This window comes from Bufo bufo, chromosome 2, assembly GCF_905171765.1.
Source record: "Bufo bufo chromosome 2, aBufBuf1.1, whole genome shotgun sequence".
Taxonomy (NCBI): Eukaryota; Metazoa; Chordata; class Amphibia; order Anura; family Bufonidae; genus Bufo; species Bufo bufo.
The window spans coordinates 191,404,972-191,421,643 of NC_053390.1; the positions used below are offsets into that span (position 1 = coordinate 191,404,972).

The 16,672-nt window shown below is 43.8% G+C and overlaps 1 protein-coding gene across 1 annotated transcript in view; it reads left to right on the plus strand.

The window, feature by feature from the left end:
* SLC27A6 (solute carrier family 27 member 6) overlaps positions 1–8,431 on the plus strand; it is a 64,762-nt gene extending 56,331 nt beyond the window's left edge. The window contains exon 11 of the mRNA XM_040415982.1: positions 8,079–8,431. Within this exon, the coding sequence (XP_040271916.1) occupies positions 8,079–8,255 (177 nt within the window). The 3' untranslated portion in view covers positions 8,256–8,431. The remainder of the gene's footprint in view (positions 1–8,078) is intronic.
* The last annotated feature ends 8,241 nt before the right edge of the window (positions 8,432–16,672 follow it).

Consider the following 16,672-nt stretch of genomic DNA (forward strand, 5'->3'; position numbering starts at 1 on the left):
AGCAGTGAGGGTAGGTGCCCACCAGCACCAGCCCAGCCTGTCTTCCTAGTTAGTCTTCCAATATCAGATCTGTGAGTGGCAAAAGTTTGTGACCCTTTGCTTTTAGTATCTGGTGTGACCTCCTTGTGCAGCAATAACTGCAACTAAACAATTCAGGTAACTGTTAATTAGTCCTGCACATCAGCTGATGCTGCCACCCTGCCTGATATTTCTTTAAAAATAATCGCCCCTGCACCCCCCCCCCACCCGCACAATTTTCGCGCTCAATATGCTAATATTGAGCATCTGTACAGGGAGCAGGAGACACCAGAGTTTCTCAATGGGCGTCTCCTTCTCCCTGGCTGTGCCACGATCCAATCACAGCGGAGAGCGTCACAGCCAGGGAGGAAAAAAAAAACTAAAAAAATAACTCACCTTCCCTCTGGCTGTGACACTCTCCACTGTGATTGGGTTGCGGCACAGCCAGGGAGAAGGAGATGCCCATTGAGAAAGCCTGGCGTCTCCTCCTCCCTATACCGAGCGCAAAAAATTGTGGGGGGCCGATATTTTTAAAAATCAGGCAGGGTGGCAGCATCAGCGGGGGGTACCCCCAAAGTAAAGGTATTTATCACAATTAATTCAAAACCATGAAGGGTCCTCTTTAAACTTCTAAGATTCTAGCAAAGTGTCCAAATACTGCTTTGTCCTCCTTGCTAGGCAAAGATCAGGTGGGCTTCGGATGCCAAACCCCAGACATCAAACCTATGACCCATCTCATTCATGCCTGTAATACTAGAGGTATCCCCGCCATAATGCTCTTGCTGGATATCCACAAGGCCTTTGATAACCTAATGGATGAAGATAAGAGAAATGAATACGGCAGCACTGCCCTTACTGATTTGCAGCCCTAGATTGCAAGGAGCCGGTGCTGTGGTTCAATAATACTTCACTTTGCGGTGCTCAGCGTTAGAAGTAAGGCCAAAACGATATACAATGTATGGAGAAGAAGAGAAGAAGTTTGCGGCACTCGCCGAAGTAGTAATTAAGTTGCAGCTTTATTCAAGACTTCATTTAGAAGACAGTGCACAGATAGGATCCTGGGGCGGACACACAGTAGCAAAAGGTAGCAGCTACGGCCGTTTTGCGCGTGGGATCGCACTTCTTCTGGCCGCTATAGACGTCTTGCGCTTTATAGGGGCGGACTCACTGCAGCCGGTACCATCAGCCACAGCTGTGTGCCGCGGATCAGTGACATTAATAACCTTTAAAAGATGTGAACAGGGGAAGTAAATGCACATATAAGTAATAAGGGGGATATCCATGGAGGTACAATTAAGATACAATAATGCCAATTATGATGCACATTACAAATCACATTTTGGCTAAAGGTATGTGTAGTAATTGTCAGATCACAGATACTAGGGGCAAAATGTACCTAGCCACTGACACAGTAACAGTAAGCCGTTTATAAGAAGACCGACATGTCGTTCCTGTCATTTAATCCTGCAGCTCCCATGGCCCCAGTCAGCATGATCCACCTTGCTTCCCTCTGCAGGAGCAGGCGATGCCGATCCCCCTCTAGGAATGGGTCGGACATGCTCCACTCCGGCAAAGGAAAGACTACGTGAATGGGCACCATGGGTAGTGCGGATGTGCTCAATTAAACGTGCGCAACCTCTGCCCGACCGTATGGAACCGACATGTTCACGGATATGTTCGAATAAAGGGCGGATTGTTTTGCCAATGTAAAATCTTTTACAGGGGCAAAAGACAACATATACAACATAGGGTGTACGACAATTGATAAACTTGCGTACCACGTGCCTAGTTCCTCCTATCTCTAACTCTTTACTGCAAGTGTTGAGTGCACAAAAAGAACAGTGACCGCATCTATAGTTGCCTCTAGGTTTCTTAAGCCAGGTCTCTTCCTGCAGTGTACTGAATACACTTTTGACTAGCTTGTCCTTGAGGGTGGGGCACCTTCTAAATGTCACTAGGGGTCGTTGGTTAGAGAAGCTATTCAAAGAAGAGTCCCCTTTCAATAAATCTCAATTCTCATTGATAGCCCACCTAATTGCTTCAGCGGCAGGGATACTTAAAAGAAAAGGCAAAGCGGAGGGGTGTCCTATTCCTACTTTTTTCCATAAGTAGGGAATTGCGGTCCAGCTTAGCGGCCCTGCAAAGGGCTGCTGAGACGCTCCTCGATGGATAACTCCGATCCAGCAGTCTGTCTTTTAAGTTCACCAGCCTGTTTGAGAAACCCGGCATCTGTGTCATTAATCCTCTGTAAACGGACAAACTGTCCGTACGAGACAGCGTGCTTCACCGATGGCGGGTGAAAACTGGTCTGGTGGAGGAGCGAATTAGTCGCCGTGGGTTGCAAAAGCCCCTGGTGTGTACAGCACCATCTTTCACAGTAACGCGCACGTCCAGGAAATCAAGGGACGCACCACCAAAATTGATGGTGAATCTCATGTTCATCTGGTTGCGCGCGTTGAGGTAATCGACAAATGCATGGCAAGACGCTTCACTCCTCGACCAGCCCAGAAAAATATCATCCACATATCTCAAACAAGTGGATAGACTGCAGGAAGGGGTTATCCACCGAGAAGACTTGCGTCTCTTCAAATACCGCCAGGTACAGGTTCGCAAATGTGCACGAAACCGCTGTGCCCATTGCGGTACCTAGTACCTGGCGGTACCACTGGCCATCGAACTGGAAAACGTTGTTTGTGAGAACGAGATCCAATGCTTCATGGATGAAGTTTTTAAACACCGTGTCCTTGTCACTTGTACTAAGGACAAGGTTGATAGCCCTAAGTCCTAGGTCATGGGGATTCTAGTATATAGGCTCTCAACGTCCAAGGACAACGTCCTTTTGATAACCTAGCCTGGCCTTATTTATTCTGTCCTGAGCACCTGGTGTTTCCCCACAGAGTCTCTTACCTGGCTTTGTGTGCTTTATGCTAACCTCCAGGCATCTGTCCGCTAGAAGGACTTTCAGTCTAAACTGTTTCCGATCCATTCGGGCATGCGATAGGGATGCCCCTTGTCCCCTTATTTATATTGGTATTGGAGCCCCTAGCTTTCCACATATGTAACAACCAACCTCGATGCAACACAAAATGTTTGTTTGCAGACATCCTTCTGTTGCTTGCTTCCCCTCATACTTCTGTACCTTTATTTACTCCTGGTTGTCCACTTTTGGGGTAGTATTAGTAGTGCTAAATCTAGGGCTTTTAATATATCACTCCCACAATTGGTGGTTTCACAACTTTGCTCCAATTTCCCTTTTCAGTGGTCATCAGGACATCTGGGCTATTTGGAGGTTTGCCTTACAGCCTCCAATACACTGTATTTCCATTACTATCTTCCTCTCCTCTGTAAATTGAGACTACTTCTGGAAAGCTGGAGCTGCTACCATATTTCATGGATAAGAAGTGTTAATTCTCAAGTCTTTATTGCCTAAACTAGATCTATATATTTCTACAGATCATCCAGTTGTGGTTGTCTGATTTTCTGTGGAAAGACTAAATTCCTAGAGTAGCATGCTCCACCTTATACAGTCAGATGGAGGGGTTTCCGTTCCAAACCTCTCATACTACGGGGATGCTCAGATTGCCCACTCAGCACTTCTCTATTTGTCTATGGATGCCCATGTTTATCCTTCCCCCAAGGCCCTGGAAGCTGCCATCTCATCAAATGATTTCATTCTTTGGTTGCTTCCAGATTCCCACCTACCATTATCAACCCTGATATAAAACATTCCCTCAAGGTCTGGGACTCTGTGAAATACTTGGCTCATCTAATCTCTCCACACCTACCACTCTTACTGATTAAAAGAAAAAAAAAAAAACTTCAGTTCCCTCAGGGTAATGACTCATCTAGGGGCGTTTACACTCTGGACTGATAAAGATCTATCCAAGATCTGCCATCTGCTTTCCCTTGAAGGTGTTTAGTTAGGCTGCGTTCACATCAGTTCTAGGAGCCGGAGAACGTAAAGGACGGATTCGGCACATAACTGAGCCTAAGGACCCCATAGACTATAATAGGGTCCGTTAGGTTTCCGCTCAGAAGATGATTTTGGAGCAGAGGGAAAAGTCCTGTGCGCAGAACTTTTGTAGACGCTCCAAAATCATCTTCTGAGCGGAAACCTAACTGACCCCAGAGCAGAACTTTATCGGATCTTGGTCTATTTCCTTAAGGGCTCATGCACACAAATGTATTTTCCGTGTCCGTTCTGTGCGGTGTGTGTTTTTTTTTTTTTGTTTTTTTTTTCAGAACCATTAATTGCAATGGGGCTGTTTTCCGTATATCCGTTCCGCAAAAAAATTGATCATGTCCTATTATTGTCCGCATTATGGACCAGGATAGCACTGTTCTATTAGGGGCCAGCTGTTCCTTTCTGCAAAATATGGAATGCACACTGACATTATCCGTATTTTTTTGCAGACCTCAAAATACATATGGTCATGTGCATGAGCCCTAAGTCTGTAATGGTGCACAACCTTTGGAAGGACACCTGGGAGTCACTGCCAAATAGGAGGATCCCCACAAACTCCCAGAGACGGATTGTGTTTGTGTGTTTTTGTTTTTTATCCTAGCTACCAAACCGTTTACTGCGGATCTAGACTTCTGTGCAGTCAAAAGATGATTAGAATTTTAAATGATTAATTAAAAACTTACTTTCATCTTAGTGGTTTGCCATGCAACATTTTTGGAGGTCTGAAATAATTTAATTGACTACCCCATTTCCGATCAGCAGCACAGATCGCTGCTGTCCATTTGAGGACATATGTCATTTCCTATTTTACTGAGGGGTTGCACTTTCCCTCCCTTTCTTTAATTCTAATATACACAAATCTAGACTGCCTTTTGGCCAGATTTTGGAGGACTTCACTACAGTTTACAATATTAGTGTGCATAACAAAGGTCAACTATTTCCTGTTCATTACTTTTAGATTATTATGCTTATGTATCCAATGTCAAGCTTGAATGAAATTGGAATTGTATGAAAAAAATTGTATACAAATTTGGGGGGTCACTTATTATACTAAAATAAGCCTATATTGGGCATATTTCAGCCGCAGATGGCATCGCAACGGTAAGATTATGTCAATCTATGTGACGAAAGGAGCAGATTCGGAGGACATAGGCGGTGCTGGGTTCCTTCACAGGGGGGGCATGGCTAGGCACCAGGAAGGTTCGTACAGCCCCTTGGGCACCTTACAAGGCTCATTTACATATCTCTAAAATCATTTTTTAAACCAAATAAAAGGACACAGCCCTATATAGGACCAGTATATTGCGGACATGCTAGCGGCGATCTAGCCGTGCATGTCCGCAGCTCTATAACCGAAAAACGAGGTGACAGAATCCCTTTAATGCTGTAGAATAAATGGTCATACAGACAAAACATGAGAAGAGTACACTCTTTTGCCATACGTGCATCTAAACCTATATCTTGGCATACCGTAATTTGTAAACCAAGTGTATTCGCCAAATGTTGAGCTCAAAGTGTGAACATACTGTTACTTTTCTAGATGTCCTATAATTGGACAATAGGCAATATAAACCATGATACAGGGAATAAAGTAAATAGGCATTATTTTGCTGAACCATGTCGTAACATTCAGGGCTTACGTTTTAGGTAAAGCTTTCTGTGACCTTTTTAAAGGTGGTGACTTGTACAGTATAATCGCCATTTAAGAGAGACCTTTTAATTGGATTAATGTTTAGCCTAAAGCTTCAGCTTGAACTTGTACAAATTGCTTTAGACAGATGAACTCCGCATGGTGTGTCTGAACTCCTGATGCTCCTGCAAGCTCATCCACTTGCCAGGACTTCCAATATTAAGGGCCCCTTTTATATGGGCTGGGCAGACTGACGATGCAGATATCAGGAATGAATTATTCATGCCTGCTCATTAGAGGAGGTGCAAGGCGGCAGTTACATGCAGCAATCATCTCCTCTTTTGTGGGGACCAGCCAATCAGTGGAACCTTTTTAAACAGGACAATTATCAGGAATGAGTGTTCATATAAACATTCACTCCTGATGATGATCCATATAGTTAGAACTTTTAGGGTCCATTCACACGTCCGCATCCGTTCCGCAATTTTGTGGAACAGGTGTAGACCCATTCATTTTCAATGGGGCTGGAAAAGATGCATCCGCACTTCCGTTCTGCAAAAAATAGTCCTATTCTTGTCCACAGACAAGGGCAAGAAAAGGCATTTTTATTTATAGTGCCTGACCTGTCCGGTCCGCCGGTGTCTGTGTTTTGCGGACCGCAAAACACTTGCAGATGTGTGAAAGGACCTTTACACATGAGAGATTGGACATTGTGGAGGGATCTTGGGTATTGCACTCCTCCATAATTCTGTCACCGAAAGGTCACAAAACAAGTCTTTGTGACTTTTTAGTTTTTTTTTTTTTTTGCAGACATTTTGACACTTTGGCATTGTACACCATACAGTCGTTTTTGAAAGTAGATGGGGAAGTGGGCTTGGTTAGCCTGTCAAACTGAATTGAGCAACATTTATCAACTATGGCCAGTAATGAGCAAATTTCCGAAAAATTTCTTTATTTTTGGTCCAATTAGTCAGAATCAAGTTTTCAATTCTATTTGGACCCAAATTGATTCTGCCCTAATGAAGTGCCTTAATCTCTGGAAAGCTGTACATGACATTCGGGTCTCTCTCGTCAGTGAAAATTGCAATTCGAATTACTAGAAATTTAGATTTCTATAGAATCCAAATTTTTTAAAAATCCCTCTGTGGCTGTTTAAAAAGTAGAAAATTGTCTCAATCTTACTCCAATAAAGGGATGTCATAGAAAGTAGAGTAACTTTTCAGCACGGCGGTGTTGAGCCTCATTCACATGTCCGTGCTTAAATCTGTGAGAAGGTGGTCAGTGACTGTTCCATGTGTCCGTTTTTTTTGCTGTCAATGTGTCATCCTTGTTTCACGGACACTGAACAGCTGAAAAATAAATTTTCAAAGCATCTCTTCCTAATGATCCGTGAAACACTGGCATCCGTGGTTTTCACGGACCCATAGACTATAATGAATGTGATGGATCCATGAATATGGACAAAATAGAGCATGCATCCGTGCTGAAAACGCGGACTGTGCAAAAATACTGATGTGTGAATACACACATTAAGGCCTCATGCACACGACAGTATTTTTTTTCACGGTCCGCAAAATGGGGTTCCGTGATCTGTTTCCATCTTTGTTTCAGTGTGTCTTCCTTGATTTTTGGAGGATCACCAGACATGAAGGAAAGTGAAAAAAACTAAGTCAAGTTTGTCTTGCAAATGATAGGAAAAAAGCGGACGCAGATGACAATCTTGTGTGCCTCCGTGTTTTTTCACGGACCCATTGACTTGAATGGGTCCGCGAACCGTTGTCCGTGAAAAAAATAGGACAGGTCCTATTTTTTTGACGGACTGGAAACATGGATCACGGACACGGATGACAAACGGTGCATTATCTGGGTTTTCCACGGACCAATTGAAAGTACTGGTCCGCAGAAAATCACGGAAAACGGAACAACTGACACGGAACACAACGGTCGTGTGCATGAGGCCTAAAATGAATGGGTAGGTATGCTGTCTGTGGAGAACATGTCCGTGGAACACTGACCTGTGAATGAGGCTTTACTGCTCATGCACACAACCGTGTGCCAGCCGGGCACGTTTTTGCACCGCATCATGGATGTGGACCCATTCACTTGAATGTATCCGGAAGGTCCGGTGCGGAACGGAAGCACTACAGAGTGCTTCCATAGGGAAGCACTAGTTTTGTGGTGCGGAGGGACCACTGACCCATTCAAGTTGAATGGGTCTGCAGAATCTGCACGGATATTGCCTGTGCATTGGGGAACGCAAATTGCGGTCCACAATGCACGGAACGGGCAATTAACGGCCGTGTGCATGAGCCCTTTGACTTAAAAATGCACCAAATTTATCAAACATCATGCGACATTTGATAAATCTGGTGGAACTTGCATCACTTCAAAACTTTTTCAGACATGAGAATTCTCCCGTGGTATTTAATAAACCAATTATTTTATTTTTGTTTCTTTTTTTGGTAGGAAAACATGGAAATCACTGGGACATTCAAACAACAGAAATTTCGTCTTGTGGAGCAAGGATTCAATCCGTCGTTAATATCAGATCCACTTTACTTCTTAGATGATTCTCAAAAGTCTTATGTGCCAATGACCAAAGATATTCATGATAAAATCTTGAATGGTCAGTTAAAATTATAATTTTCCTTCAAGTGTCTGTGAAGCATACCATTCCCTCTCACTGAAATACTGGATACTGTGATGTAAACATTTCAGCAGATTAAAAACATGTTATCTATGCTTTATTGAATTTTTAAAGGGGTTATCCAATTTCTCAAACAGCCCCGCACTCATGTGCCGGGCCCCTCACAGGTAATATACTTACCCCACTCCCTGCGCCGCTCCTGGTCCCCGCACCGCCGCCGCTTCTCCCTGTACATGGCTGAAAACATCTGGTGTCGGGGAGCAGCCAATGGCAGGCAGGGATGGGGATGAGCCTCCCTAGCATCACGGGTGACGCTAGGGAGGCTCGTCCCTGCTTGCCATTGGCTGCTCTCCCTGACACAGGATGTTTTCATCCGTGTACAGGGAGAAGCAGCGGGGGTGTGGGGACCAGGAGCGGCTTGGGGAGCGGGGTAAGTATATTCTCTGTGAGGGGCCTGGCACATGGGGGGGCTGTTTGAGAAAATGGATAACCCCTTTTTAATGGTGACTGCTAAAACATGGGGTAGACATATTGTCCTTTACATAATGTTTGTATGTATAATTAAGGCTATTGGCACCTTTTTGAGTCAAATTTTATGATTGATATATATATTCATATATTCAATTGGGTTTTATTAACTTTTCTGCAGCTTTACATGAGTTAAATCTGTCTTTTTGCAAGCTGTCCATCCTAAGTTCTGTCAACCGATGGCTCATGTGAAGCCTTATCTCTGATATACTAAAATCTCATTTATAGCGAAACTCTTATCAAACTGATAAGAATATGGCTTAAACAGTTATTTATGATGTCAGGAGATCAGAGATAAGGCTTCACATGAGCGGTTAGCTGAGGGAACTCAGGAGGGACAGTCTACAAATAGACTGGATTATTAAAAATCTTTTTTTTTTTTTTTTTAACCATGTGCTTCACAAAAAACTGCTGAAAATTTTTAATAGAGACCAACTGGAGAAAATTATTTATCGGAAAATGTAAAATTCAATCATAAAAAAACTGTTCTGAAGGTGGCCACAGTCCATTAAACATTTTTCATTCATACAATGACACCACTGCATACTAAACTTACTTATACTTTCATTTCATGTGTAATTTTACAATACTGAACAATATGGAAAATACTATTCCTGATGTAGAGGTTGTGTTTTTTTTTTTATAAGTTAACTGTCAATTTATTCATGTTATGATGTTACAGAAATAGTAGAAATGTCTGCGGCTGACTCACAGGACAACTTTCAGTTTTTGAAAATGTTTTGCTCCGTTTGTCAGTATTGAATTATTTTCTAGGAACCTAAGAAGCCAGATGATTTGATAAAGATAATCTCTTAACAAATAAACTGTAAGCAGCATACATATACTGGCTAGTGTTGTAGCGGCTCGACAAAGATACCAAAACAGGACTGGTGCTCACCCCTAGGTATCCCCAATACCACACTAAAGAAAAAGGAGAAAATGTGAAGATGGGGGGCACTCTATAACTGGCAATACATGGACTATCGCAATCGTCTAAAAACCATATATTTAATGATATCACATCAAAAAACACACATCGATTTTATAATAAAAAGCATAGAAAAAATGGCCCTATAAAATGCTGTAAACACAATCTATATACCCACTATAATAGTGCTCTCAGTATATAGCTAACTATAGTTGGTATTATGCCACAACCTATACTGGTGGCATTATATACCACGATAGATGGTCCTACTGAATAAGTGGTCCCCTATCTTGGGACGTATAGCGGTATGTATATTTTAGGGCCATTGATGTCCACAGCCTTCATACATGGGGTGAAGTCCTCCAAAATACCATATAGTGGAGGGTCACATCTTATAATTTGTCATGCAGACCTTTCTAATCTGGAAATATCTGATATCCAGACTGTTTGGCCTGTGGGTTGAGACCAAATTTATAGTTGTATTCCGTACGTTACCAGTCCCGTATTAAAGATGTATGCCCACTCGGTATCTGGGCTCCTTGACTGGGGCCGTCCAGGAAGCACACACTTGGAGCTGCAAGGACCTTCATGTCATCCCAAATGAGGAGATGCATTTAAACAGGAGCGGTCAGATCTCCAGTCATAACTCTTCTAATAATATACCTCATGAATTAACAATTCTGGAACATCTTTTATTTTTTAGAATGTTGCACTGTTTATTTTATTTTTTTTCGATTCTTCCGGGAAACTAATGGAATAAATTTCAATTTGTGCATTACCATTCTCCTGGTCAGTGGGGAGCGTCCATATAATGCTGCATAAATTGGACAGTGGCCAAACTATGTAGGGACAAGACATGTTGACAAAGGGAATGGTAACACTTGTCTTTATTTTTTAACATTTCCAGAAGGAATAGGAGAGGAATTGCACAATGTGTAGTTCTACAAAAAAAGTTATCCACACAACTTACAGTATAAAAGAGGTGAAGGTCACTTTTTTGGCTGCCATGTTACACCACTATATTGAGAGTATTTTGCCACGAAAGTAAATGTGGGCCAGTGTCCTTAGTGATGCATATCTTGTGGCCATGTGGTTTTCTTAGCAGCAGGATGAATATGTTCCAGGTCACAGTTTAGCAATGACTGGGTGAAGCATACAGATCACCACACTGTAAGTGCAGGTGGCACCGGAGAGGGTGCATTTCACACCTCCTGTTATGCAGCGCTATTACTTACACATCAGTAAAGGCTACTTGTTACCTGTGATACAATTGTCTGATAATACATAACATCAATGTTCACTTTGCACAGTATCCTCTACAGTTTATCATAATCAAATGTGTATTTCATACACTTAAAAACTACATCAAACTGGTTAATAAGCAGAAACTAGAATTTCTATGCTTTTTGCATTCATCTGTAAAACGAATATTTGATACTGAGGACATTCAGATATGCTGTAACTGAGTCTAGTAATAAAAGCATGACAACAGTTGTGTAATGTCTCCTTATTGATGTGACCTTTTCATTATTGGCTACTGCACCATGGACTATTATCACATGTGCTTCTCGTGGTGTAGAAACTAGAGTTGAGCGGACACCTGGATGTTTGGGTTCGACGAGTTCGGCCGAACTTAAAAAATAATTTCGGGACTCGAAATTGACCCCGAACCCCATTAAAGTCAATGGGGACCCAAACTTTTGCGCACTAATGGCTCTAAAATAGTCCTGGAAAGGGCTAGAGGGCTGCAAAAGGCATCAAAATGTGCTTAAAAGCATGGCAACTGTTCTGCAAGCAAATGTGGATAAGAAAATGACTTAAAAATGACGCTCTCGCTTTTTGGTCAATGAGCTCAGGGCAGGGTAAAACGATTGTGTCCTGCACCCACACAACTATTTCTAGGTAGATCGCTTAGTTAGATTCTCTCCTATGCTCTCCCTGAAATCACAAGTCCAGCAGCATCCTCTCCCTACACTTGTAACAGCAGAGTGACGTGCAGCGCTACATGACCCAAGCTTATATAGAGCCTGGGTCACATGCTGCTCTTGCCAATCACAGCCATGCCATTAGTAGGTATGGCTGTGATGGCCTCTTGGGGCAAGTAGTATGACGCTTGTTGATTGGTTGCTGTGCAGCCTATTAAAAAGCGGCGAACACCGAACCCGAACTTTTACAGAAATGTTCGGGTCTGGGGTCCCAAAATCCTAAAGTTCGGGTTCGCTCAACCCTAGTAGAAACACAAAAGATCTTACGTGTGTGGAGATAAGATTTAAAGAAGGGGGGTCTCACTTTGGCAAATGGCATCTATCACGTAGACAAAGTGAATACAAGGCACCTACTAATGTGTTGTGATTGTCCATATTGCTTACTTTGATGGCTTGATTCATTTTTCTATCACATTATACACACTGCTTGTTTCTATGGTTACGACCACCCTGCAATCCAGCAGTGGCGGTCATGCTTGTACACGGTGTCTGATTCCTTGATGCTCTCTACTGTAGCTTCAGGACCTTCTGAAGTGTTGTGACCGTCTGAAGATCCTGCAGAAAATTGCAAATTTTATAGGAGTTTTGGTAAATTATTGTAAAAACTGCACCATGCTTTGAGTTTTGTAACCAGGTATAATAGCAAAAATCTGTTTTGTTGTAGTTTTGCCATTATTCACGGCACAGATAGCAATAAAACCGGAATTTGCATAAAATGTTTAGAAAATTTGCATGGCTGTAGGGTCCTTGGACGGCCACCCGAATTTTCCATATTATACTCCGCCATTGATGGCTTCTAAAAAGGGGTATCAGGGGGACTTGAGGTATTATTGATACATATGTATGTGGATTTACCTTCCCTTGTAATGAGGCATCTGTGCACCCCATGAGATTTCAGGACACTACTTCCATTGCATGAAGTATCGAATGAGCATATTCAACGTTTTGGATATGTTCTACTTGGGCCTCATGCACACGGTCGTTGTGCGGCCGTTCTGTGCATTGGGGTCCGCAACTGCGGTCTCTAATGCACGGGCAACATCCGTGCAGCGGGCCGGACCCATTCAACTTGAATGGTCCGTGGTCAGTCCGCACCGCAAAAAAATAGGACCTGTAATATTTTTTTGCGGTCGGGAACAACGGAAACAAACACCATGGAAGCACTCTGTAGTGCTTCCGGTGTTCCGTGACTCCGGTCTGCATCTCCGGAATTGCGGACCCATTCAAGTGAATGGGTCCGCATCAGTGATGCGGGTTGCACACGGCCGGCGGCCGTGGATTACCAACCCGCCATTTGCGGGCCGCAATACGGCCACGGCCGCCCAACGGCTGTGTGCATGAGGCCTTATTGGTATATTTTATTTAGCATCTGATTTAATACTTGATCTTCAAACTGTACTTTAAAATTATATACCTAAATTTGTAGTTAAATTGTAAATTCCAAGCCAAAGATGTGTATTCTGAGACACTGATACAACTGCTAGCATTTTCTCTTTTTGGCTACTTTCACACTTGCGTTCAGAGCGGATTCGTCTGGTGTCTGCACAGACGGATCCGCTCCTATAATGCAGACGTTTGGAAAAAGTTTAGAAAAAATTCTAAGTGTGAAAGTTGTTCAGACGGATCTGTCCAGACTTTACATTGAAAGTCAATGGGGGACGGATCCGTTTGAAAATTGAGCCATATTGTGTCAACTTCAAACGGATCCGTCCCCATTGACTTACATTGTAAGTCTGGACGGATCAGTTTGCCTCCGCACGGCCAGGCGGACACCCGATTGCTGCAAGCAGCGTTCGGGTGTCCGCCTGCTGAGCGGAGCGGAGGCTGAACGCTGCCAGACTGATGCATTCTGAGCGGATCCGCATCCACTCAGAATGCATTGGGGCTGGACGGATGCGTTCGGGGCCGCTTGTGAGCCACTTCAAACGGAACTCACAAGCGGAACCTCAAACGCTAGTGTGAAAGTAGCCTAAAATGGGTTTTCTGGCTTCAACAATTAATGCTTATTCATTGTATAGTGGTCCCTCAAGTTAAAATGGCCCCAGGTTATATACAATGGCAAGGGACCTTGTAAGGGCTCATGCACACAAACGTATTTTATTTCCGTGTCCGTTCCGTATTTATTTTATTTATTTATTGCGGAACCATTCATTTCAATAGGTCCGCAAAACAAACTGAAGTTACTGCGTGTGCATTCCATTTCCGTATATCCGTATTTCCATTCCGCAAAAAAATAGAACATGTTCTATTGTCCACATTACGGAAAAGGATAGTACTAGTGTTCTATTAGGGGGCAGCTGTTCCGTTCCGCAAAATACAGAATACACATGGATGTCATCTGGCGTCATCAAGTTTTTTAAGCCCTAACTCAAAGCTACATTCGGGATCTAATCAGGATGAACATTTCACTGATTAAAGGGGTTCTCTGGGAATTAAGAAAATGAAAATACTAAATAAAATGTATGTGTATATACACTGCTCAAAAAATAAAGGGAACACTTAAACAACACAATGTAACTCCAAGTCAATCACACTTCTGTGAAATCAAACTGTCCACTTAGGAAGCAACACTGAGTGACAATCAATTTCACATGCTGTTGTGCAAATGGGATAGACAACAGGTGGAAATTATAGGTAATTAGCAAGACACCCCCAATAAAGGAGTGGTTCTGCAGGTGGTGACCTGACCACTTCTCAGTTCCTATGCTTCCTGGCTGATGTTTTGGTCACTTTTGAATGCTGCCGGTGCTTTAACTCTAGTGGTAGCATGAGACGGAGTCTACAACCCACACAAGTGGCTCAGGTAGTGCAGCTTATCCAGGATGGCACATCAATGCGAGCTGTGGCAAGAAGGTTTGCTGTGTCTGTCAGCGTAGTGTCCAGAGCATGGAGGCGCTACCAGGAGACAGGCCAGTACATCAGGAGACGTGGAGGAGGCCGTAGGAGGGCAACAACCCAGCAGCAGGACCGCTATCTCCGCCTTTGTGCAAGGAGGAACAGGAGGAGCACTGCCAGAGCCCTGCAAAATGACCTCCAGCAGGCCACAAATGTGCATGTGTCTGCTCAAACGGTCAGAAACAGACTCCATGAGGGTGATATGAGGGCCTGATGTACACAGGTGGGGGTTGTGCTTACAGCCCAACACCGTGCAGGACGTTTGGCATTTGCCAGAAAACACCAAGATTGGCAAATTCGCCACTGGCGCCCTGTGCTCTTCACAGATGAAAGCAGGTTTACACTGAGACGTGACAGAGTCTGAAGACGCTGTGGAGAACGTTCTGCTGCCTGCAACATCCTCCAGCATGACCGGTTTGGCATTGAGTCAGTAATGGTGTGGGGTGGCATTTCTTTGGAGGGCCGCACAGCCCTCCATGTGCTCGCCAGAGGTAGCCTGACTGCCATTAGGTACCGAGATGAGATCCTCAGACCCCTTGTGAGACCATATGCTGGTGCGGTTGGCCCTGGGTTCCTCCTAATGCAAGACAATGCTAGACCTCATGTGGCTGGAGTGTGTCAGCAGTTCCTGCAAGACGAAGGCATTGATGCTATGGACTGGCCCGCCCATTCCCCAGACCTGAATCCAATTGAGCACATCTGGGACATCACGTCTCGCTCTATCCACTAACGTCACGTTGCACCACAGACTGTCCAGGAGTTGGCAGATGCTTTAGTCCAGGTCTGGGAGGAGATCCCTCAGGAGACCGTCCGCCACCTCATCAGGAGCATGCACAGGCGTTGTAGGGAGGTCATATAGGCACGTGGAGGCCACACACACTACTGAGCCTCATTTTGACTTGTTTTAAGGACATTACATCAAAGTTGGATCAGCCTGTAGTGTGTTTTTCCACTTTAATTTTGAGGGTGACTCCAAATCCAGACCTCCATGGGATAAAAAATTTGATTTCCATTATTTTTTTTTTGTGTGATTTTGTTGTCAGCACATTCAACTATGTAAAGAACAAAGTATTTCAGAAGAATATTTAATTAATTCAGATCTAGGATGTGTTATTTTTGTGTTCCCTTTATTTTTTTGAGCAGTGTGTATATATATATATATATATATATATATATATATATACACTGTATATACTGGCGTATAAGACTACTTTTGAGCCCTAGAAAATATTTTCTAGAGTGGGGGGTCGTCCTATACGCCGGGTATGGCGGGCGCTGCAGTGCCGGGACGCCCGAATTATCAACAGAGAGAGCCCGGGCTATTGCCTTGTATCCCCAGCAGCTGAGAGCTGCGATGTAACCCACGGCATATGCCCCCCCTGCTCTGTACCTTGTATGCTCCTTGTACCGCCATCCTCCCGGCCGCTCGCATCTCGCTCCTGCGCATGTGCGAGATCTCCGTGCGGCGTATCTAAGTGCGGCGCAGATGTGCATATGTGAATGTGAATATGAAGAATAACATAACAAAAACATGTTCAGGGTATAGGTGGCACATGTTTAGGGTCTGGAAGGCAGGGAGGGAGGGAGGACAAGGAAGGTGGTGGGATGCAGGGATGGTGGTGATACCATGGGATGGCGGTGGTACCTAGGGATGGTGGTGGGATGCAGGGATGGCAGTGGTATCTAGGGATGGTGGTGGGATGCAGAGATGGCAGTGGTACCCAGGGATGGTGGTGGGATGCAGGGATGGCAGTGGTACCCAGGGATGGTGGTGGGATTCAGGGATGGCAGAGGTACCCAGGGATGGTGGTGGGATGCAGTAATGTACTGCTGTGTGTTGAAAAAGGGGTAGTCTTATACGGCGAGTATATCCCAAACTCTATATTTTCTGTGTAAAAGTTGAGGGTCGTCTTATACGCCCAGTCGTCTTATATGCCGGCATATACGGTATATATATATATATATATATATATATATATATCATAAATATTTTGCCAAATACCTTTCACTAGTTATAATGGCTTGTTTTGTTGGGGAGTAATCATTAAAAGAAATAAAATGGCCGCCGTCCTATTAG